Source organism: Epinephelus moara, chromosome 1 (assembly GCF_006386435.1).
Source record: "Epinephelus moara isolate mb chromosome 1, YSFRI_EMoa_1.0, whole genome shotgun sequence".
Taxonomy (NCBI): Eukaryota; Metazoa; Chordata; class Actinopteri; order Perciformes; family Serranidae; genus Epinephelus; species Epinephelus moara.
The window spans coordinates 26,147,724-26,173,469 of NC_065506.1; the positions used below are offsets into that span (position 1 = coordinate 26,147,724).

The 25,746-nt window shown below is 39.9% G+C and overlaps 1 protein-coding gene across 1 annotated transcript; it reads left to right on the forward strand.

Moving 5' to 3' along the window:
- Positions 1–1,214: 1,214 nt before the first annotated feature.
- tcf25 (transcription factor 25 (basic helix-loop-helix)) lies at positions 1,215–22,888 on the forward strand. Its single transcript, XM_050047901.1, has 18 exons — positions 1,215–1,556; positions 3,861–4,007; positions 4,131–4,202; positions 4,397–4,521; positions 5,734–5,799; positions 5,923–6,005; positions 7,290–7,420; positions 7,870–7,969; positions 9,120–9,213; positions 9,405–9,497; positions 11,885–11,990; positions 12,097–12,256; positions 13,888–13,975; positions 15,231–15,389; positions 15,476–15,566; positions 16,997–17,076; positions 17,185–17,260; positions 21,854–22,888. The coding sequence occupies exons 1-18, from the start codon at positions 1,335–1,337 to the stop codon at positions 22,019–22,021; spliced, it is 2,061 nt and encodes a 686-aa protein (XP_049903858.1). The 5' UTR covers positions 1,215–1,334; the 3' UTR covers positions 22,022–22,888.
- The last annotated feature ends 2,858 nt before the right edge of the window (positions 22,889–25,746 follow it).

Here is a 25,746-nt window from a genome sequence, read left to right on the forward strand (position 1 = left end):
CAGGAAGAGCAACTGAGGAGGGATCCCTTTTCCAGGAAGGACAGACGTGCAATAGATGTCATACAGAACAGATCAACATGATAAATTAACAGTAATCCGTATGAGACAATGAGAGAGAGAGAGACAGAGAGACAGAGAGAGATGCAGCACAGACGGTAATGACAGTAGCTTATAACAACCTTAATTTAAGTAATAACATTATAATAATAATTACGGTTATTGTGGTACAATATGTTGTAAGTATATAATAATATATGATGGTATATGTATGTGACAATAATCATATGTATATCATAACAGTAGAAGTATGACTAATGATGGCAGCAGCAGCAGGAGACATCTGGCAGGACCACGGCAGCAGCACAACCACACACGTCACACTATCCAGGCACCGCTGTGATAGAAGTTAACCTGCCAGACAGTGGAGCACAAAGGCTCCGGAGAAGAAGCCGAGTTAGTGACATGCAGTATGGCCGAATTAGCAAGATGCAGTAACAGGACATGAGAGAAAGAGAGAGAGAGAGAGAAGGAGAGAAGGTGACCGGTGTATTATAGGGGGGTCCTCCGGCAGACTAGGCCTAAGTCAGCCTAACTAGGGACGGGTACAAGGCAAGCCTGAGCCGGCCCTAACTATAAGCTTTATCAAAGAGGAAAGTCTTAAGTCTAGTCTTAAATGTGGAGACGGTGTCTGCCTCCCAGACCGCAACAGGATGATGATTCCACAGGACAGGAGCCTGATAGCTGAAGGCTCTGGCTCCTGGTCTACTTTTGGAGACTTTAGGGACCACGAGTAACCCTGCGTTCTCAGAGCGCAGTGTTCTGGTGGGATAATAAGGCANACCATTTAGAGTTTTGTAATGTAGGAGATGGATTTTAAATTCAGTTCTGGATTTTACAGGGAGCCAGTGCAGAGACGCTAAAACAGGATACAGGCGGCCAGGATGACTATGAGTAGGCTGTCTTCCTCCATCTGTTAACTTCATGTATCATTTGACTTCTGCTGCTCTGATATTGCATAATGTCTGTTTATTGTTATCTAATTATCTTATTTAATATTTTGCCTCAGAGAAGTGATGCTGATCGATGTGATTGAACCCTGTAGAAATGAAAGAAAAACAAAATACACTCCATGTGTTGATTGGTTATCGATGCGATTCTCCATCCCTCCTGCAGAGGGCAGTGACGCACCCAGAGCCGCTGAAACATTTGGAAGAACAAGAAAAAGAAACCAATGGAATTGACCCCTCTTTTCATTGGTCTGCTGTGTCTGTCACCGACTAAACACTACTTTTATCACAAATATTGACGTGTATGTGTCCCATGAGCAGTGGACAATGTCTACCCGGGCTCTGCGACGGCTCAGAGGGAAACAGCGGGGTCAGGAGGCCCTGGACCTCGGGGATCTAACTTTGGGTGACAGCCCGGAGGAGCAGGCTGCGGCTGAGGAGGAGCAGCCAGACACGGCTAACGTGTCTCCCCCGTCTCACAGCAAAGCCAGCAGCCGAAAGGCAAAGAAAAACAAGGCTCAGAAAAACGTCAGCAACATTTATGAATTGGTAAGGTGACGGTGTGATTCCCCAACTAGCTACATGTTACTTTAAACATAACGCTGTTTTGTGTTTCTTCCTGACATACGTTTACAGCTAGCTCTCTGTTGACAGACTTTGCTAACTCAAGCTAGCCGTGTGACGTTAACACTAAGTTAGCTGATATCTCCGCTTATCTGAAGCTAACTGTTAAACTTAAACACATTATATAAAGGTCCAAGTTAGCAGCAAACTGTCTGTCACATTAGAAAATCACTGGGAAGTAGTCAACCTTGAGAAAACACTGACAAATAAGGTTCAGTTTACTAAACAACACAATGTTTATTAGCCTTTAAATTGTATTCAGAGTGACATACAAAGAAACACATAGCTAAAAATCAGCACAGGATGTAACTTACCTCTCTTGTCTTCCTTTCTTTATTTCTGGTAAGGACGATTTTCCATTAGTTTTGATCAGATTTAATTTTTAAAACTTGAGTCAAATTGATTTTGAGATGATATTGAGTTGAACTGAAAGTACATTGAGTTATTGTGATAAATAAACACTGACAGGTGAAGTGAATAATGTTGATCATCTCGTTACATTGCAGTGTTCATCAGGGAAACTGTAGGTCCTGGCATTCATGTGGATGCCATTACATGCTCCAACAACCCAAACACGTTACAAACCAAGTACACCCCCTCATGGCACCAGCCCTCCCAATGGCAGTGCCCCCCTCAGCAGGACAATGCACCATGCCACACCACCATCACAAAAACTGCTCAGGAATGGCCCAAGAAACATGACAAAGACCTCAAGGTGTCGACCTGGCCTCTCAATTCCCAATCTGACCATGTCTTTGTGGCATGTGCTGATAGCAAACCTCCCCACCCACAGGACTCAAAGGAAACCATCGTCAGCGCTCCGGTGCCAGACACCACAGGACACCCCTCAGAGGTCCTGTGTCAGAACCAAGTCCAATCCAAGGAGGACCCACTTTGGAATCGCAGTATCTCTGGGGTACCAGCACATACCACGAATGCTGGATCAGATTGGAATCTGGGTGATTTGGAGGCCAGGTTAACATCTTGAGATCTTTGTCACATTCTTTGGGCCATTCCTGAACAGTTTTTGCAGTGTAGCATGACACATTCTCCTGCTAGGGGGGCAGCTGCCATTAGGGCGGGGGCACTTGGTCTGCAATGGTGTTCGAGTTGGTGGAGCATGTCAAGTGGCATCTACATGAATTTAAGGACCCAAAGTTTCCCTGTAGAACATTGCATTGTAACAGAATGATCACCTCCACCTGTCAGTGGTTTTAATGTTTTGGCAGATAGACAGAGAGATAAAGGTATAGATTGATAGATCATTTATTTATCCTTTAATTAACCAGAGAGGTTAATTAAAGGAAAGAGTGCAGGTCAAGATGGGCAGCACACTTATAAGTTTCCAGCACAAGTGCAAACAGGGACAGATGACGTCAAAAAATACATATCATCACGACAACAGATACAACTCATAAAGGAATCGGGGGCTAATAAGAATCATGGCAAATGATGACACCTGTTATAAGCAATAACAGTTTTTCTGTAAAAACTGATTTTAAAATACTTTTACACATGTCAAGAGAGGGTAAAGTTTCTAAAATTTTTGACCGTAAAAAGAAACTCAGACAGTTTATTTAAGCAGTGATTAAATTAGATTAGTTTTGTGTTATGAAGCAAAGATACACTGTAGATCAGTGTCAAGCTAAGATTAATTTTGCTTTAACTTCATCCGTTGTCAGAATCATAATGCATGACTGAATGAATGCATACATTTTTTTTTACTTTGTGTTAAATACATTTTTCAGTTGTTACGGTTAAAATTAATAGTTGATATTATGATAACAACATCAATTATCATTCTATATTTATTCGAGCACCATTAACACTTTAAAATAACATGTCAAATTCCTTGCATGTGCACACATAATTGGCCATTAAAGCTGGTTCTGATTCTATGACACAGTGTCACCAGCATTTTAAGTTGTATTATTTGTCACAACAGGAATCTTACAGTGAGCTGTTTACACCAGCCAGCTAAAATACCTTAAATCTGAACCTTACATTCATTTTTATTCACACCACAAGCCATCCACAAGCTATTGTTCACAACATTGAGTTTGTATATCGTTTATGTTGTTATCCTGGACGCGCAGATCTTGTCTATGGAGTTGATGTCTCAATGTTGGACAAAGCTTTTTGCAGTGTTGCATCTAGCTATGGGGTTTTAACTCACTTTTAGCTCTGTTTACCCAACATGCTCTCTTTCCAATGTCACATTTTTACCAGATAGGTGATGCAGACAATGAGGCAGAGCAGATCTCAGCTGATGAAGAGGCAGAGAAACCAGATGGAAATAAAACAAGTGGCACGGAAAAGAATGATAACAGAGACACCAAGGAACCAGCTCAAAAGCAAGAGGAAGCGTCTACTAAGGTAAATTTGAAGCCATGTGAGAATTATGTCTCTCTGTGATCCTCTGATTGGACTTAAAAATTCTTCTGATCTAAATGTACATCATTGTATATATTAAACTGCCATGTCTCTCTTTTTGAACAGTCTTTGTCCGGAGACAGAGTTAAAAAGAAGAAGAAAAAGAAGAAGACAAAAGTGACATCAGAAAATGGACAGGTACATTTATTGAGAAGGGATTCAATATCTCTTATGGTAGGACATTAAATACAATATGTGATAACCTATGCTATATTGTTTGAATTATTGACTTAATGACTCACTTTTATAATATTTTTAATATCAATATAATGGAATTAAATTAATTGCACTAAAAAAACAATTAAAGGTTGTCTTTTTAAAATGACTTTCAGGAGGCTGCACCAGACGATAACATTGATTTACTGCTGGAGAACCTGGAGCACTCCAATGGTCTGAGTTTACAAACCGAGGATTGCGGAGGTTTCGACAGGAAATCTGTGCTACAGGTTGAGCACAGGTAAGGAGACCAACATCTCTCATGTAGACAAAGTAGATAGATTCAGATCACATATCATTTTTTCCACCACCCACACTTGACTTGCCATGTGGCACAATGTTTATCTGTACATCTACATCCACACAATTCTCTGTTTTCTAGTGTGCTTTATTATTACCATATATTTGTGGTAAATAAATTAAATCTATCACATAGTAAGATTTAATGTAAATAAGCACAATTATACATGAATATGTGTGTTGGAGTAGTGATACAAAAATGTCTCATGACCAATGCACAGCTGATTTCACTTGAGTCAATGGTCAGTTCAGTGGCTTCACCTACTACTGTACAATGTACATTTCTGTGATTCCTTATTGCCACCATGTGGTGGCGCTTTGCTCACACAAGAAAAGCAAACTGTTCTGAGACTGTCTAGCTCAAGAGATGCGCTGTAATTGCGAAAGGTTAAAACATGGTTTGTTTAATTATCCTTTCAGAAACTCTCTTTTTTTTGTAGCAACTGTCAGACAAGTCCAACCACAACAAAAATACAATGAAATAAGAGCCAGACATTTTACCAGAAAGTGCTCCACAACACTAATCAAGAATCAAATACAACAACCTGCAAGTCACACACACACACACACACACACACACACACACACACACCATATCACCCATATTGTTTAAAAATGTTGCACATCCTGCCACACAACCAATGACCAATTTAATTAGTCAAAGGCAAATTACCTGTGCTGATAGCAAAGTATGTGTAGTCATGTGGGCAGCTGTTTTCACTGATGCAAGCTTTTGGATACAGAGCAAGCAAGTTTGTTTTTGCTTGCCTCAAAACAAGCAAAAACATTTTGTACACTATCACACTGTGAGGCTTGGATCAGGTGACCCACTGGCATGATTACTTACTTAATTTTGCCCTCCATTTGCTCAGTATGGTTGTCAGTGTTACGTCTTGAAAATGGCAAAAATAATATCAAAATTATGCCTTGGAGGTTTTGTTTTGCATTTGTGTTGTAAAGTCTAGAGCACCCACGGACCCACACGTCTAAAATGTCTAAATCAAACAGCCCCTATTTTTACCTTGAAATGTGTTTCCTCAGCTGGCCCACATTGCCATTTAATCTGTCAAGATCTAAATGTTTTTGTTTTGTTTGTTTGTGTGTGTGTGTGTGTGTGTGTGTGTGTGTGTGTGTGTGTGTGTCAATTTCTTAGGAACCTCAACCCAGAGACAGAGCTGAAGAGATATTTTGGGGCTCGAGCTGTTCAGGGGGATCAGAGGTAAAAAGAAAAGTGCATACTGTTGTAAGATTGTTTGGATTTAAATGTCTGCATGTTTACAGTATATTCTTGTGCTCATTTTTCCGTTTCTTTTTTTCTTCTTCTTTTTTTTTTTTTTGACAGACCTCGACAGAGAAACAGACAGTTTCACCGTAGCACCTGGATGACCAGTCCTAAGGACAGCTGGCCTCGCTTCAGCCGCCCAGGTAGACATTTCTATTCTGTCATCTGAATTTACTTTTTTAGATGTGTCATTTCAGACTGAAAATCGACTGTTTGCCAATTTTAATGACTCTTCTCGTGGTTGAAATGAGCTGTTGCACAAAACAGTAGAAAAATACATTTAATTAGATAGAAAATATACGATATTAAGTGCTTAAATGCCACAAAACTCCTGTTTTTTCTGGATATACAGTATGTTGTTTAAAAATGCGGGTTACGTTTCTCCAAAAGTTGAATCTGTTTCAGCTTTTCTCCAGCTGTGTCTGCCACCCCTTCCCACTGCCCATGTTTATAAGAATGGAAAAAAATTGCTTTTTCGCCACAACACCTGATCTGGTGTAAATGCTGCATTAATAGCACAACATATTCTTCAATATAGACTTAGGCTGAATGTTTCTTTTGTTATATTGACGTCATCATAGAGACTGCCTCGTTGTGTTCACATTGAAAGTCACCATTGATGCATTATGTAACCTGTCTGATCATGCTCTTGGATTAGATTTTTCTCACAAACGTCTACTTTTACTGCTGTTAAAGTGAGAAACCCAAACCCAACCTTATCAGTACACATGGTACTTTGTTTAGTACATTTGTTGACTCATTCAACTTTCAACTTCATTTTTTCCCCCAAAAGGCAGTTGGTTTAGCAGTATAGAGTGCATTATAAAGACAAACATGAAATAACAATAGTCAGAGTAACACAGGCTCAGCAGCACTGCGTCAATAGACAAGCATAATCATCGGAGCAGCAATGAGAACAATACAGGATGACTACTCTTTTATCCCCCTACATAAAAGTATGACAGCATGGCATTATTACCAAGATCAAATACATCAACAGAATGCTCCAGAGGCAACAACATAATCAGAGATTCAGACTGTGACGTCTAACGCCTCCATATTATTAGAACAATGTTATATCGCTGCACAAATCTAGAATGTCTTCCATCTTGTTTAAAAGCTCGCAGTGATTTGTTGTTTGACAGTGATATGCTGTGACTAACAGTTGTTTTAGCACAGTCAGAAAATGTGGGTAGACACAAAAATGCTCAGTAAGTCATGTTTGTTTTTTATTTATAATAATGACGTAATAATGTTCTTTTAAAAATAATGTTGAACAGCAGATAAACACAATGTTTGTGAAGCAGCACAGTCAAGCTTACATACATTAGTCATCTGCTACAGTGACTTAAGTGTGTCCTCACCATTCACCACCCTGTAGAGCCTTTCTTTATGTGGTGTTGTCCTTAACTCTGATGTCTCCACAGGAATCTCAATGACCTTACTGCAGTCAAAGGATGGCCTTCAGTACTTCACCTTCGAGCACAGTCGGGACTACCAACAAGTACAGTTCAAGTTCCTGGATGCCGTTGAGTCCATGGATCCCAACAACATTGTGGTAAAAGAATTAATCTCTGCTGTGCACTTTGGTGTCAGTGAGTTTGATTGTGATGTACTGATGTTTTAAATCGGTCAGCCTCAGTGTTGATGTTGCCAAGGATGCAGATGTGTAAGTGTTCAGTCCCATTGAGCAAAAAAAACAAAAAACAGACATTCATTAAACGAGCTTAAAATTCTGCTTCCTGAATCTTTAGTGAAGTGAAGTTTAGATGTTAAGTTTTGTAGTTACCCTGCATTATAACACAGTAAAAACCCAGGCCAGTGGCAGTTTGCCTGCCTGCCTGTAGCCATACTGGCAGATCTACAGAAATAGCATAACTACATGCATTTCTATTACCTTTTGACCCTTGTCTTGTGATCCAACTTCTTCTATTGAAAGCATGTCCATGTCATGTCTCCGTCCATCTCTTACAGTTTCACCATTGTCTCTTTTCTTTTTCTCCCCAGGCATTGCTACAGCTGAACCCCTACCACATTGATTCCTTACTGCAGCTCTCGGATGTCTGCCGCATACAGGAGGATCAGGAGATGGCCAGGGACCTTATTGGTGAGGATTATTCTGTAAATCATATCAATTCTGTACAAAAGAGCATTAAGCAGAAGCTGTTAAAAAGCAAAAAAAAAAAAAAAAAAGCAGGGCAGATCTGCGTCTCTCCTCGCACACCCTCACACATAGAGAGACCCTGCTCTCAGTCTGGTTACACTTCACTAGAACTAATGCGGACAATGCTCGTTGCTAAGTAATGCACCATTTTTAACCACCTAGCTCCCAGTCCATCTCTAGTTACCCCTCCACTTCAGGTACGTTAGGGGTCTTTCGACTGCAGAGAACACTATGAGCCAGGAGAGCTCCTGATTTCTGCCTGAGTAGGCAAACATGTTGATCTTGTTGCTCTACCTCTGTATTTTCTTTGCAGTAAATAGTTGTGTATTTACATTGTTTAGATTTCATTCATCATCACATTATAGAGTCTATAACAATGATTTGATCTAAACAATGCTGGCACAGATTTTTGATTTAAATGGAGTGCACACATACAAAGAAAAAATAAAGCAGTGTTAATTCTGTTTTTAATTAGTTTCCTTTTTAAGAGAACCATTTAAGTATTGTGATTATTAGGGGTATCGGTAAGAGTGGTAGTACTGTTAGAACCTTAATGATACCCATCCCTGGAGCATAGTGTTAACTTATTAGAATGACTCACACTGTTGATAGAAGCGCTGTGGTCAAACACTGATGCTTTCTTAGTTTTTGTCAGAATATTAAGCTCTGAAATTGTGGGGACTTTGGCGCTCAGCGTCAGTTTGCTTTTGTAAGATATAAACTAACAAAACAACCATCGTAAAAAGCGCCAGGCAGAGCACAATACTGGATTTATTAGCACAGACCCTGTCCTGGACTGGAAAGCTGAAATTGTGTTTATGTAGAAGACGAGATGTATAATTTAACAATGCCATTTGTCTTATTCCCCTGGTAATTCAATTTAATTTAACATGACATTTGTTGAACTTTAACACAAGAAGTAACACATTGATGTCTTTGGATGCAAAGCCCTGCTGGTGAGGTGACTGTGAGAAGAATATAACTGCTAACTGTTTGTGCCATGTCCAGTTTGCTGAAGCTACAGTGAGTATGACAAAAAAATGTATATAATTTTTATATAAACTATGATTTTTTGTTTTGTTTTTTCTTACAGAGAGGGCTTTGTACAGCTTCGAGTGCGCCTGTCACCCTTTATTTAGTTTGACGTCGGGTACCAGCAGACTTGATTATCTGCGACCAGAGAACAGGTTGGTCTTTTCTTTTCCCTCTTGTTTTTCTTCTTCTACTTTTTCTAATGTGAGACATCTGTGGGACCCCATATATTATTATTATTATCATATAGATTAAAGATAGCCATAGATTATATAGATTATTATTAAGTCTTTGTAACTTGTTTTTGAAGGACCCTGCAATTCAGTTTCATCATCTCTGTTTGCAGGGCCTTTTATCTGGCTCTTTACAAGCACATGATGTTCCTGGAGAAGAGAGGATGCCCACGGACTGCTTTGGAGTACTGCAAACTGATCCTGAGGTACACAGGGAAAAACCTTGAGCGCTCGGAAAGGCTAGTTATAGCGTTAAAGGGAGGCAGTAAAATCTATACAGTAAAACCCACCCACTTCTCCATTTAAAGGTTAACCAATAACATAGCTTTTACCTTAGTTACATTACCTCCCAGGGGCCAGACGCATATACAGTGTTTACACAAAAAAACCATGCATACACGTTTTCCCACACATTAACTGGTATTTATAGAGACAGATTGTGCAGTGAAAATGTGCACATGTCACACACTCTTCAGACCACTCATACTCAGGGTTTTAGCTAAGTTGACAGACAGAAAACACTGTTGTTAGATTGTTCACCAGTTTCACTGATTGTGTTATTTTTTTGCAGGCTGCACAGCATTCTTATTTTAATTTCCCTGTTAGTGATCATTTGATTTTTATTCTGTGAAGCACTTTGTTAAGTTGGTTTCAAGAACTATGAAAGAATCATTGATAATCCTTCTGACGTTTAGTAGTGCTAATGACTGAGATTGTGCCGCGATAATGGTTTTCAGAAATGTGATGAATTCGTGGTAAGGACATAACAAATCGCCACAGCCTTGCCTAATGACAACCGCTCCTGAACCTCTCCAGTGCACCACAGCCTTTGAAATTGCACCCGCTTTACCATATTTCTCATCAACAGCCAAGTCTAATGAATGGTGGAGCCGTTTAAGTATCGATATGCAAACACATGTTTAAGGGTGTTTCTACATCCATTTATGGCGAACTGTGGGTGTGGAAATGAAGCTTGTGCACGTACGCCCAGCACCACAACAATTGGGGTTTATAAAACAGAATCAGGTGCGCGCACAACTTGAGATCTGAAAAGAATGCGTATACATATATCTGTCGTTGTGCGTGCACACAGTTGTAGACATGAATCTACACAGAGCTTGATGCGTCTGTCCCCTGGTGCCTCAATGGCTAACTCATCTACTCTGTTGCCATTATCTCTGACCAGCACTCTGTTCCTAAGGAAGATGGAAGTTTAGGGGCTCTTTCTTTCTCTGTTGTGTTTGTCATTTGACATCACATGGAATCGTAACATATGATCGCATGAAAGATAACGAAAAAGAACTTTTAATTTCCTAAATAAAGTAACCACCAACAGCAATCACCAGACTTGGATCACAGTCCTCAGAGAGTGTTAGCTCAATTAATAGATTAGTATTCTGACTTTTGGACTTTCCCCTGTTTGGGCGCAGGGGAAAGTCCAAAAGTAATATTTTGTGGTGATATGTTTTATTTTTTATGTTTTGCAAGTGACTGATAAAATATGTGCCCTCAAAATAATGTATGAGGTGGAAATAATTTGAAAATGTGTCTCCTTCAGAATGTGCTGTTTTATTGTTGATAAGATGCTTTTTAAAGATATTTCAATGCTTTTTCCCATTTATTTAACTGTAATCGATAGATGGTGGAATACAGGCTAATTTAAGATGATATAATTTACATTTATACGTTATAAAAATCCCAAAACAATGTAAATTTTAACATCTCATTACATAACATAGAACCTCCCGTGTCATGCTGGTACAGAGACCACTTACAAGGCTTTGTACATACTAAAGAAAGCTGTTCCCAGGCACTGCAGCCATCAGTCTGCCATAGCTTGAGCTTTACAACCTAACCACATAATGGTCAGTGCTTATCTGTGATTTTCATCAAACTCTGACTTCCTTACTTAATGACAGCTACGTTCTGGTGTTTTTGCAAAGCAGCAGTGTGGGAATAAAAGTTGACAGCTGTTCCTCTCTAACCAGCAGTGAATAAATCACTGTCAGCTTAAAATGGCAACATGATTAATAACAGTTCAAGGTCAGTTTGAAGAGTGACATAACATATATGATGAGATTAACGTTGCCATTTCTAGAGAGAAAAAAAAAAACACATAATATTTGTATTCCCTTGTTTTCAAACTCAAACTACTATGTTAGATATCATGCAGGTTCAGATAGAATTAAATACATTGTGGTAGATTTTAAAGGAAATCAGAATTAACTTATTTCACTAACGTTGTCAATAGCAATTTGTGCACAGCAAAGCCACTCCATGGTTACCTCAGTTGTCCTGCTGCCCAACCTTCAAAATTTGCCCGGAAAGCAAATAGAAGGGGGATTTTTAGGCTGTCTGGTTTCCGATGTCTAATGTGTTTCACCCTGAAGTGGGGACATTTGAAATTAAACTGATTGATTGCTGTGACCAACAGTGCCTTTGAGGATAGAACAGTGTCTCCTACAAGTCGCACTTAATGTTCCGCCCTGGAGCATGGGATGAGACTTTTAATCGTACCTGGATTCAGACATTTGGTCAGCAGGCCTTGTTTGTGATCATTTGCCTCTGGTCTTGTGTGCCACTCTTTCATTAGCCTGGACCCAGACTCTGACCCACTTTGCATGCTCCTGCTCATTGATTACCTGACTCTGCGCTCCAGAGAGTACCGGTCTCTCCTGCAGTTATATCAGGACTGGGAGGTAAAGTGTGACATTTATGTGCAGATTCTCATACCTGTGTTTGTGTGTGTGTGTGTGTGCACGCCACTGTTAACTGATAGAGAAATGGTTTGTTTTGGTGTTTCAGGAGCACAGAAATCTGTCACAGCTGCCAAACTTTGCATTCTCCACTGCTCTTGGCCATTTCCACCTCAGTCAGCAGGAAGATATGGATCCTGAAGAAAGCAACAAAGAAAGACACAAAGCTGACCAGAAGCTGCAGAACGCCCTCATCATGTTCCCTGGAGGTTAGACTCTCAGAAACTAACCAACACCAGTCTATGAATGTTTAGACATGAGTCACTTCTTCATGTTGTTTATGGCATGGCTGAAAAGATCTCTATGAAGTAGAAGGGATAACTTGCTGTTGACATCAAGGTAGAGCTGCACGATTCTTGCTGAAATGTGGTTCATGTTTTTTCTCCCTAACGATTGAAATCACAGTTCTCTCACACAATTCTTTTTTTTTTTTTTCCCAACAAAAGTATTTATTGCACTCTCAAATGCTCAAGTGAAACAACATGCCTGAGATGCTTGCCGTCTAGACAGGGCTTTAAACAGACGACATTAACGTCATTTATATCAAAGTGCTTGACTTACATATAACATATATCAAAGTGCTTGACTTAAACTTAAAATTCTCTTGCAGAATCTTGCTCTTGTAGTCCAACGTTTTCACAGCGAAAAACAATGATAAAGTTACACTAAAATTATGTATAACAGAGCTTTCATACAGCTCTGCACACACATTACTCTTGGATGGATTACTCGCGAATGCAGGGTCACACAGGGTCAAATGCCACGCACATCACATGAAAGCGCAGGAGCAGAGCTTTCCAGTGATACCACACACATCATTGTGCTGTCATCCCATCACGCTGTAAATCCAGATCAATTGTCTACAAAATAAAAACCTGACAAATTTCTTTACAACCCATTATACAGATCTTGTTATCAGTCACTTCATATAGTGAGGAATATCGTATCTTACCACGTCTTAGGCTTGCGTGTGTTTCTCCCTGTCTATCCACATTTGTAGTCCGGCTTTCAAGATGCAAATATCTCCATATTGTCCAGTTGACACTCCATCAAACTTTGTATGGCAAGACAAGCGCACTTCACCTTTGCGCACACAGACAACTGCAGCCTAACTATGCATGCGTGACAGGGCAGTAGTCACCATATACATTGATATAAAAATTAATATAAAATACAGGCACATAGAAGGACATGGAATGATGGCAAATCTGGTTAGCCCAGATTGTCTTGAAAAAAACAAGTTATAGCATGTGTATGTAGCCTTTATAATGACTGTGATATGAGCTTAAAAGTAATATGAGCTTAAAAGTAAAGGCAGTAAAAATACCCCAAAAAGGCCTAGGGCCCATAGGGTTAAGTGGATTACAATAATGAACTTGTTTGGATTATTTTATTGCACTTATAATGATATAACGACAGGTTGTTAACTCAAGTAATGTCCCCTCTGTCAGTGGTGAGAGAAACACAGCCAAGCAAGAGGAAAACACAGTAAAGGCTCTCACACTGAGCTAAAATGAAACGAGTGCTCATAAAGTAGTTAGATAACATAAGTAAAATATTTACTCTTTCATGGGGGTCAGGGGAGCCCGTTGGTAGAGGAAACACTTAATAGCAACTGGGATTATTCCGCAGCAGATAAGTCAACATGTGACTGCAGCCTGACATGAATGCATAGGGAAATGGGAGTGAGTTAATCGTCCTCATTTAGAAATGAGATTGCATAGACATATGAATTGAGATCTTTCTTTTTTATTTTTCTTAAATAGTGCAGCCCTACGTTAAGGTATTTGTAAATGTAATCTTCCACCTATACTGATGTTGCTGTTGTTGTTTTCTGCAGTCTTGATTCCTCTGCTGGATTTGTGCACTGTGCAGCCGGATGCCACAGTCACCTCACATGCCTTCTTTGGCCCAAAGAGCCAATTAGGGTAATGTATGCTCTCTCTGTTTTGCAGCATGGTACAATTCAATACAAGGGGTGGGGAGTTTGATTCTTAGATGCACTGCGATAACCCCTTGAAAGATTAAGTCTCCATGCAGAAAAGCCAAAAATCATCAATCTAAAACCCGATTCTCGACTTTAAGATCGCCTCTAACAATTTTGTAAGACCAGCTGGTGTGTTCCTCACAGCGCAACCAATCGGATGGTGAAATGCAGTGTTGTGTTGTGTTGTGTTGTGTTGTGTTACAATGTAAGATGGGCTACTTCTTGAGCTTTGGTGAGGATGGCTGAGTGTAAGCAACCACAGATGGATACAATCCAACCAGCATCCTCTGGCTTAAAAGCATTTTGACTTCTATTAAGTTGAAGGGAAAAGGGGCCTGGACAAGAGCCATACTGTTTGCAAGATGTGTCTAACTAAACTAAAATATTTAGTGAACACAGCAAACATGAGAACCATATTTTACGTTTCCACCTGGAGCTGGAGGAAAAACAGCCAGTTGTAGACGCCGCCAACCAGAAAACAATCAAATAAGTGATATAAAAACTAATAGAAAAAAAAGATAGTTGAAGTGAATTCATCCGTTTATTTTAATTAGGGATTATTACAAATACGCCATGTTTTAAAAGTAAGAAATAGTTACACAGTGCAGTGTGATCTCATCCCTGCTCATCATATTTTGCCATCAGCAGTTAAGTTTTGGCAATTAAACTACTTGGTTGTCGTTAGTAAATGAGCGTGAAAGTCAACACTCATCTTTGAGTGGCACAAACACGGTTTGAAAGGCAGCAATGTGTCACTAGAAAGCACAGTTACCACCTCTCCTGAGTCAAAGTCTGGTTTTTGTTGGACTCATCCACCTCCCCTCCTCCCAGCGTGAGCCGACTTTCACACTCTTTAAAATAGGTCCCGGCACCATCATAGTGATGGCGTGGACACTGCCCAAGAGACGTATTTTGACGCTCTGGGAGTGAGACAAGGCTGAGAAAACAAAAATCATGTATAGAAATCGCATATAATCACACCGTAGCTCTCTGAATTAGACTCATTTGGGAGGTGCTTAGAAATTCCCACTCCTAATTAAAACTGTATGGCCATTAGCTACAACAAATTAATTTTATTATTGCTACAAATTGTTTCACGGCCATTATTTTTATCTTCATTTTGTAACCATTTTGCTTTTCCATTATGTTTCTGTCACCCTCACTTTAAAAACTCATCCTGCTCTCTCTGTCTCCAGGCAGCCCCCAGCCCTGGCTGAACTGACGGCTCTGTATGTGGGAAGGACTCACAGCCTGTGGAGGGAGGCAGCAGTAATGCTGTGGTTGGAAGAGTCTGTGAAAGAGGTGCTGCGTCGAGTCGATGCCAAAGACCCTCTGGTGGAGGACTGCCAAAACAAGTAAGACCTCAACGAGCTGCTCTGCTGCCACATTTTTTGTGCAGTGATGCTCAGTACGTGAGCATGACTCCATCACTCTGTTTCAGGAGGAAGCAGAGGTACCAGAGTGCGCCAAGGAACATCCATCGTCACGTCCTCCTCTCTGAGATTAAAGAAGCCACCTCAAGTCTGCCTTTCGTAAGAAATGATTAGCAACCACACTTTCATACAGTACACTTTATCTACAGTGTCTTCAGTCCACTCACCAGTAGATACTAAAGGGGGTGATGGGCATCATTAAAATCTAAGGTCAATGTTCTAATGCACTGTAAGGTTTTCCAAATATTCCTAGAATCCAGAGGACTATAATGAATTTATAATCACACTACAAGAAATTTGCAGCCTCCCGGAGGTCCCAGTCTGAGATTGTCTTGATACAGTGTATATGAATGCACGCTCTAGTGCTCCCTGATTTCAATCAGATTTAATGCTAGAAGCATGAAATTTGGATCAAATCTGTGATGACATTATGCATGTTGCACATTCACATAATATATATACATAGCCCTCCATAACTGTGACCACATGTGGCCTCTTGGTTTTTGCAGTGTTTTCCACAGAATTACAGTCTATGTATGGTGGTAGCTAAGGCTGGGGAGGGGTTGCAGGCGGAGCTCTCCATGACTTAGTTTTCTTTCCTCAGCAGCAGTTTGTGAGTCGCAGGATAGATAATTTATCTGTTGATCCATTCAGAGCTGATCAGATCAGATCAGATTGATGGAGAGGAGCAGCTGCTGCACAGGCGAGTCACACACAGTTTATACCCAGAAGAATAAACGGTTAAGTTTTGTTTTCAGTGCTCCTGATGTTCTGCTGCTCCATCTGTTCCAAGAGTTCACTCTGCCGAATGGTATATATATTTCAACAACGCTCCTAGGGAACGGTCCAGCTCCAAAAATAAAAAAGCTATTTGTGGCGGCAGATGTTTTGATCGTGGCGGGCTGCCACAAATAAATGAATGTATGGTAAACCCTGATTGTGTATATATTTCTTAACTGCAACGGATTCATCACCAGGTCACCATCCCCAGATCAGCATTCAAAACTGCCATTGAAGATAAGACAAACCACTTTGTGGCTAGCCGTGCCTTTTTACATTAAAGGAAATGCCTGGAATTTCTTGTGGTGGGATTTACCTGGCAAGAGACCAAAGTTATCCATCATTCTGCAAATGGTGCAGCTGCCGATTAAAAGGTGTGAAAGTAGGTTATTCTTGGCGAAGGATATTTTTGAAGATTTTGAATATCCAGCAGACAATTATTGGATCATTTTTCACAGATTGTTTTGCTTCTGATTCATAATTGTGGTTACACAAGGACACTTGAAGGAACACGAAGAGGAAGTGTAATGGACTTAAAGATGGTCAATACTGACTTTGAGACAGTCATATAATCTGTGCTATACAGAAGATCCTCCCAAAGCCTCCAATCAGGGTCTTACATGATTTTGATTTGAGGTGAAACTTAGTTCCACACCCGGCTGTATTAGTACAATAGCATCAACAAAATACTGATCATGTATCCCTGAACTCGTGCGTCTCTGAGTAAGCTATTTGTTGGATACCCTCAGGAGGTGACCAGTCAACCTGTGATGGGCTTTGACCCTCTGCCTCCGCTGGAGTCAGTGTTGTCGTACACCCGACCAGAGAGGTAATTGAGTACCCATACATTTGTGCATTTCAAACCAATAGGCTTTTTATCCTTTATTTGCCTTTACACCGTAATGATATTTTTGTGTATTTGTGTGTCTGTGTATAGGCAGCATGTTGGTGCAACCAATGAAAGCACATTGTCGCTGTTTTTCCGGTCTCTGCTGCCAAACTTCAACCTTCAGGTGAGTTGCATGAATCAGACACGATAGCTCTGTCAGAAGATGGGTCTGGAAAAATGAAATAATCGGGGGTTGCACACTACAGGGGCAAATAAGAGTTGTGCTTTAGTCTTATGGAATGATACACAATACGGTTGTCCTCAATGAGTTGATTAAAGAGAGCAAAAACACCTTAAAACGAATTCACTTATGTGGTTTGTATAATGCTGTACATCTCAGTTATAATTCAAAAATTCAAGCCATTCTGAATCTGAGGAGCTAAGTGATGTCATCTTAAGATGAATCTTGCTGCTGCATTTATGTATCATAAAAACCTTCGAGGACTCTAATAAAGAACTCATAGTGTGGACTTTGGGACATCACGTTATTACCAGCTACAAGCCTTACATCAAAATAAAACTTAATTTTAACAAATTGTGTGAGCTCATAGTCAGTGAACAACTCACTCTGAACTTCAAGTGTCTTATTCGATGAAATCATAATAACCTTATTGACTCATGGTTACCCCTCAGGGGATGACAACTGCAGAATATCAAAGAAGGCATATGACCATGTTACAGTTAATCCACCATTGGTTATCCACCATTTTCTAGAGGAGCACAACAATAGCGACATTCATGAAATGCAAAGTTATTTGTGGCCTTGGCTTTGCTGTCCCTTTTCTAACAATGAAGCTTGATGCTTATATCTTTATTATTAATTTGTAGGGCCAAGTTATAGAGCAAAGTGAAGTTTACTTCCCCCGATTATTGTGGGACATTTTCTGAGTCTTAAAGGAGCATTATCTTTTGAATATCTCTTGTGTTAGTTGAGCCCGTTCCATTTTTCTGCTCATACTTCAACATCAAACCATTTCAACAGTTCCAATAATAGCTGGCCTTCATTGTGATGTCTGGATTTTGCTACACTGTGCAGGTAGTCCTGCCGCCTTAATGCAGTTTGGAGTTTTTTCAAAAGGAAATGGAGTGCAAAAGACACAGACATCCATACATATATATTTTTAATTGTATAAAATCACTCAGTTAACCAGAGTTATAATTAAAGTGTTTCAAATATCAGCAATATATTTATCACTTTAGATTGGGGATGATATTATAAAACTTAAACTGCCACAGTTCTTGAGCTTTCCTTAGTCCACATCTTTGCCCTCAGCAGCGAATGACTGTTTGCTCTTTCCGCTCATGCACTCCACATTATTTGCTTCCCCCTTGTTCCATATGGCTTACCATATGGCGACAAACACACTGTAATGTAGAGCAGGACTGTGAGATGTGGAATTACAAAACCACAGCAGATTGGCTGTTTTGAGGTGACCACTGTGGTGTACAAAATATGAGACTTCAAGACAGTAGGCTTAGTTTTCATCTTGTCTCCGACCAGCAGTCAGTGTTCTTTGAATCATGAAGGGGATCTTTCCGTACCCTTAACTAGTTTTAGATGCCAAAACCAGATTGGAAAACCACTACCTGACATCACTCATTAACTGGTTTACATTTAATCATATTTGCCAGGCTTGGCCCCAATAATAAAAACATACAGGCGCTATCTGACTCCAAAAAAAGTGCAGCTAACCAATTGTAGATGACTGTTTAAGAGATGAGGAACTGTAGAGTGATTAAAGACATCAAATTAGCAATGTACTTTGACAAAATTAAAGATATTTGCACCATAAATTGATGCAGAAAATGCACCCCACCCAATGTTGACACAAAATCTATGCCCTTGAGAACAAGTGATCATCACATCTTCTCATAAAATTGAGGAAGTGACTGTGTAAATCAAGGAAGCACGCACCACTCTCCACAGAAAATTAGAAAAGCTGAGCTAACTGATATAGCATTGTTACAAAGGAAAAACAGAAGAGGGCGGCATGTTTTTCAGACTCAGCACTGTATGATAACATTTATACAGATGTATGTTAATATTGTATTGTCGGGACATTCAGTGTGACAGTGGCATTCATGTAATATAGTAAACAAGTTGACAGCACTGAGGATGGATCAGAAATGTGCAACATTGTCTGCACTAGACACTCGATATCAAACAAAAACCAGAGACTGTGTCGTATTAATTATCTGTGAGTCGTAAGTTCACCACTTCCAAGAAGAAGAGAGACAATAATGTTATCTTGGAGCCTTGTGGTGGAAAGTTTCCCCTTCTCTGAGAGTCCCCAAAGTACACTGCACAGCACGGCGATGGGTAAAAAGAAGCAAAAATAACTGCTCAACTTCAAGCGATCTCTGTCAACTAAGGGGTCTCCAACTGATGATTCGAATCTCCAACTTCCAAGGGGCAGCCCTAGTTTATATATTCTCTATTTCAGCCCAAATAGTAGTCTTGAGGGTCTTGAGTCTTGAATTTAAAGGTTCCCTGTGGAGTTTTTGACCATCAGTAGTGCTATGGAGCAGTGCTCTATGACTGGATCCCCATTTTGTTTGTTCTCAAGCACAAGCATGAGCATGCAGGCTATGTAATGCTACTGATAAACAAGAGGCAGTAAGGCACCAAGAAGCGCCACAATGCGGCAACTAAGACAAGGAAGAAGATGGCAAGCCAGTAAAGAAGGGTCTAAACAATGCACAATTTCTGCATTTTATTTATTAAAAAGTCTGCTTTGCAACTGCTTAAATGGAGGGAAACACTTTGGACACGTTTGTTAGACCTCCATGATGCATTTGAGCAACACTGAATGCAAACAGAACTTGTCTGTGTACAAGGAAACTCCACAAGGTCCCTTTTAGTCTGTGTCGTAAAAGCCATTATGTGTAGCATTTGAAATTTTCTGATTAAAAAAGGCAGTCTACCACACAGTGCTTTTGCTGAATGGACTGAAAGCAACAAATTGAACCATTTCTGGGCACGTTTTATTTTTCTTTTCAGCAAAAACTTAACCATCAGAATAATTTGAAAGATTCTTATGATAACATAACACTCTGTAATGGTCCATGTTAAAACTCGAAGGCTTGGTTTATGTTCAACCAGGTTAAAACAGGGGTTAATGACAATTTTACAATGACTGAGATGCTTAACAGAAAAACGACTGTAACTAGGGGGCCATAAATGTTATATAACGAGTTACAGAGTTATGTCAGCCTCATCATTGGTCTTTTAGTCCGCGGCCAGTGTGCAGCACAAACCAACTGCTGCCTCTTTAAGAGACGTACATCCGATACACCCACACATCGGGCGTCTTATGGCTTAGCTATACATATTTTAAGTTAGCAGACAGGCCCGAGGCGTGTTTCCATCAGGATAGTCCATCCATCCTAATCATGTTATCCGCTCATGGAGAGGAAGAGATACAGTATGGATAACAGAAATTTGGTTAAGACCAGGGAAGATATGCTGCTTAGATCTTTTTTTATAATATTGTATCTGCTACATAACATACACATAACGTTATGTTAGATAACACAAACACCTTTTATTTCATTGTGTTTCTAAATACATCATAAAAGTTCTTTGGGGTGATGCATTGGTACCAGCGTCTGAAATTAACACTCGAGAAGTGCCAAATCAGGGTAGATTTTCTACTTGGCGAGTCAGTCCTGGAAGGCTTATCTGCTGGGTGAGTGTTTGTACCAAAATAGCCATAAAATAAAAAAAACTCAATGCTTAGTCTCTACTGAGTCTAGGTGTCATAAACAGGCACACTGCTGCTGCACACACACAACACCAGATGTTTTTACATGTGTCTAAACAGTCTCAAGTGTTCCTAGTTTTGCAGCACTTTTTTAATGTAAGGGACATCAGCTTACTGCAATACTATCACTTGATGTCGTCAGGAGCAGGGGCCCAGACTTCATGATCTGTTTAAAGAAGGTGATTGCAGTGAGGAGTCTGATGAGGAGGTTTTTAGATTGAAATTATGAGGCGTGTGATAGGTTTACAAAACCTTTAAGTTTAGCTGTTAGTTTGATCCCTGAGCATATTTAATTTTAAATATTTAGTACAATGTTGAAGCATCAACTTTTTGATTAGGCATTGATCGAAATATTGTATTAATTTTGCTTCAAGTTTTACTTTGGCCTCTTCTTTAAGTTTGTGTTCAACCTTATTATCTCAATGAAATGTGCTGAAACAAATGTATATGTGATACAAAAAGGCAGTTTAGTATTTCGGCCGGTAAAAATATATGCATGACCAGTGGGTGTTTTCACCTCCCAATGTAATTCTCCAAGTTAATTTTGTACACTGGTTGGCACTTTGCATTTGCTCTTGTTCTCATCAAATGAGATCATTTAGTGTCAATAATTTACTAAAAAAAATAACTAAAAAGAGTAGGACTAATTGTTATGTTCTTACAACTTTAAGTGTCTTTCAACACCATTAAGTGCTTCCAGTGAAGTGAGATTGTTGAACCCATGTTAACAGTCGCAGGATTTTCTCACAATACACATAACAAAATGATCCGATAGGTCACTGACTGTCTTGCATTGGCCAGCCATGTCAGTAATGAATCCACAGAGATGAGTAAATAATACAGTTAAGGATAGTTAAACAGAAAGTAAAATCTGAGTAGGCCAAATGTCAACATAAAAAAGGACTTAGATTTTAGATAGTTGTATATTAACGGAACTCTCTTTTCTTAATAAGGGTGGACCGAGGCAGGAGGATGACATGGAAGTGGCCCGCGCCGGTCAGGAGCTGAACCAGGAAGTGAATCGTCTAATGGTGGCAATGAGGGACATGCTGGCAAACATCAGGTTTCAAGAGCCCCCGAGAGAGGACAACCCCTACAGAGACGACGAGGAGTGGGACTGAGAGAGGAGGGAGACAGGTGGAAACAACATGACAATAAGAAAAAAGCAAATATTTAATGGTGTTTATAATAATTAAAATATTAATTAAAAAAAGATGGAGTGGCAAAACTGAACAGTTTTTTTTTAATTGTCACAATTTTAGAATGCTCAAGTGAAAAGAAGAGATGACTTAGTGTTATGAGCCTGTCCACTTCTCTGCTTTGGTTGCATTGATTTTTAAAGACAAACCACTGGAACGGTCCAGCCACTTGTGAACATGTGGAACATTTCCACCAGAGTCTGGAAACAGATTGGTTAGTTGAACCTAACATGTTGCATTTGAAAAAACATTTAGCTGTTCCAACATGTCCGATCATTTTCAGTGGGCAGCGCTAACACATAATGGGTGCTACTCTTCCCTCTGTGGTTTCTAGCTCTTAAAGTTATTTAATGTTTACAAACAGTGGGTCGATTTATTAAGTATGAAGTTGAAATTGTTTTATAGTTTCAGTTGAAGTTATGCATTACAAAGACAGCACTTTGATGTTTATTTTTTGCCGCAGAATCTGAAAGAAAGATATTATTCTTGTTCACTGAGGCCAACTGTTAAACGAATAATTGGGAAATTAGTTCAACACATTTAAGATCATGAAAGGTGAAAACTGAAGGCTAATTCATCATTTTGAACACACTTGTTGTTTTACTTGAACATGGAAATATTTTGAATCTGTTCAGCCTCTTTTTACAAATGGAAAATGAACCTCTTTCATTCTTGGATTTTGTGTTGGGATTATCACATATTCAGATATATATATAGATATATATAGATATATATGTCAAGTAAAACAGATTGAGAAAAAAGCCAGTATATGTGAAGCTCTTTTTGTAAATAATGACTATGTTTGTCGTCTCCTCAGACCACTGTGCTTTCCTACCAAATAACTGCTAAAAAAAAAAAAAGTCCAAAACATAATAATGATAATAATAATAAACTTTATTTATGTAGCACATTTCACATTGAAGCTACAATGTGCTTTACAAGACAAAATAAAAATGGTAGACAATGTTAAAAACAATTTTAGAGCAGTTTAAAACTTGAGAAAAGTAAAATAAGATAATATAAAATAATTGAAATAGTCAGTAAAATAAAAGTGTCTTAAGTGCCTCTGTATATAAATAGAATCCACATGCATAGTGAGGTGTTAAACCCCAGGGCTTTGAGCTTTGTGATTAGCCTGGAGGCAACTATGGTGTTAAACACTGACCTGTAGTCAACTACCATCAATATCACATAGCTTCCAGACTGAAATGTTCCTGAGTCCATTTTCATCAAAAAAGAAGCAATCAGTTGTTCAGCAACAGCTTTTTCTAGAATCTTACAGAGAAAGAAAGACCATTTTAGAAATTGGTCTGACGGAACCATTGAATTGTGACATGTTTATCATGTACAGAGTATAGGGACTGACTGAGAAATCGTGCAGGCAGGATGTCAAGAGCACTTGAGGAGGGCTTCATTAATTACCTCAGTCGCTGTCAGAAGATGTTGTTTTAAAGAGCTAAGAAGTTGTGATTTTAAAAGACAGTTTGTGCTGTGCATGAGGGGGACTGTGCAATTGGATCCTGACAACAGGTTGGAAAAATTCTTAACATTTCTCAGGGTAGGGATCCATACTGTCACTTGGAGGAGGCTCCGTGGCACTATAATTACATTGAACAAACCCTGGAGTTGTGTCAGTTCTTTTCAGTATATTTCAGTAAATACAGAGCTCTGGCATTTTACCTGTGTATTAAAATTTCTCATAAAATCTCCTAAAATATCAAAGTGCAGCTTTTATAAGGCATGTATGCTGTCAGTAATCCATGGCAGGAAAACTTCAGAGGGTTTTTTTTCTGCTTAAATGGTGCAATCTGGTCCACAATCTGGACATAGCTAGTATTAAACTTATTCTGAGCTGTAATAATATCTTAACTTGAGCCGAGAGGAGAGGAGAGCATCTGTGAGTCTGGCCACAGAGGAAGTATTAAAAATCAGAGAGCATTATTGGACAAATTATTTTGGACCACAGATGTGATTTTTATCCATTTGTGGTCAGATACACTAAAGTCTACATACAAGATTGAGGACAAGATCATGGGTGTGGCCCTTGTTGTGATTACGTCCTGTAACATTTCTACTTATATGAAAAGACTCAACAATGGCTAAAAACTCTGTGGCTTAAGGATTATCAGTACAGCAAACATACACATTCAAATCTCCCACAATCAGAATGACATCAGAGTTAGGCATTTCAACAGAGAAGAGTTTGGAGAACTGCTCAAGAAAGCCAGAGACATGTATGGGGTCTGTTGGTTAAAATGCAGCAAGTTTAAAGGTTCCCTCTAATAGTGAAACACAATGACTCAAACTCCAAAAAGTCACCCAGGAGATGAGTGAGCAAATGAAGTTGTTATTGTTAAACAACTGAAAGCCCTCCCCTTTTCCAAGATAACCTGGGCTGGTTGAAGGTGGAGAAATTGGGGGGTGGGGATACAATCATGGGCACTGAGGACACGTTCACACTGGCGCTATTTGGTGTGCTTTAAACGAACCCTGGTCCGCTTCCACGGATAGTTCGGTTTGTTTGGAGTGGTGTGAACGCTCATTCTAACTCTAGAACTAACTGCGGGCCAAACGAGTGAACCCTGATCCGCTTGAAAACTGGGAGTCTTGGTTCACTTGCAAATGGACTATCCAGCGAACCAAAGAGAGGAAGTGACATAGAGCGCATTGCTTTTTGGTGTTTGGTGTTTGGGATTTTGTCGGTCCTGGCCAATCGATGAACCGGGTTTTCTTTTTCCTCATGCTTTTTTCTTCCTCGTCAGTGGTCATTTCAGGCAGTACCGCCCCCAAATGAGCAGCTGTTGTAACTGCGTGATGTTGTCCAGGTGGTTTGGCCTACTTTAAAAAGTGCAGTGTGAAAGTGAACCAAACCAAATGAAGGTGTAACATTTTTCGGCATTCGAACCGAGTCCCCCAGACTATCCTGGTGTGAATGCGCCCTCAGTCACTAACATTAGGCTGGGTTTCTAATATCATTAAAAAGTCAGTTTTGTTGGACATGATAAAATCCTCATGGAGAAAAAGATGTACACATAGATTGAGCAGACCAAAGATAACATAGTGGCTGAAAGTAGGAGTTGGATTCAAAATAATTATGTTACATGTGTAATGTATAGGGCTGGGAGTGAGTTGCTGGGTCTTGTTCACAAATGAGAGTAAAATAGAGCGTGAGATGGACAGACAGTTTGATGCAGCATCAGCAGTGATGCTGGTGTTGTACCAGACTCTCGTGGTGAAGAGGGACCTGACCCAGAAGGCAAAGCTCTCAATTTATCAGGCCATCTACGTCATGACCCTCACCTATGGTCATGAGCTTTAGGTAGTGAAAGACCGAGATTGAAGATACAAGCAGCCAAAGTGAGTTTCCTCTTTAGGATGGCTGGGCTCAGCCTTAGCATAAGGTGAAGAGCTCTGACATCCAGAAGGAGCTTGGAGCAGAGCCGCTGCTCGTCAAGGCCAGGAGAGATGACGCTGATCCTCCGATCTGGATGCCTCCTTGGCGCCTCCAGTTAGAGTTTTTGGGGGCACGTCCAACTGGTAGGACTCCCAGGGTAGACTAAGAACACACTGGAGGGATTAAATATCTCATCCGGCCTGGAAATGTCTCAGAATCCCCCACAAGGAGCTGGAAAGAACTGCTGAGAGAA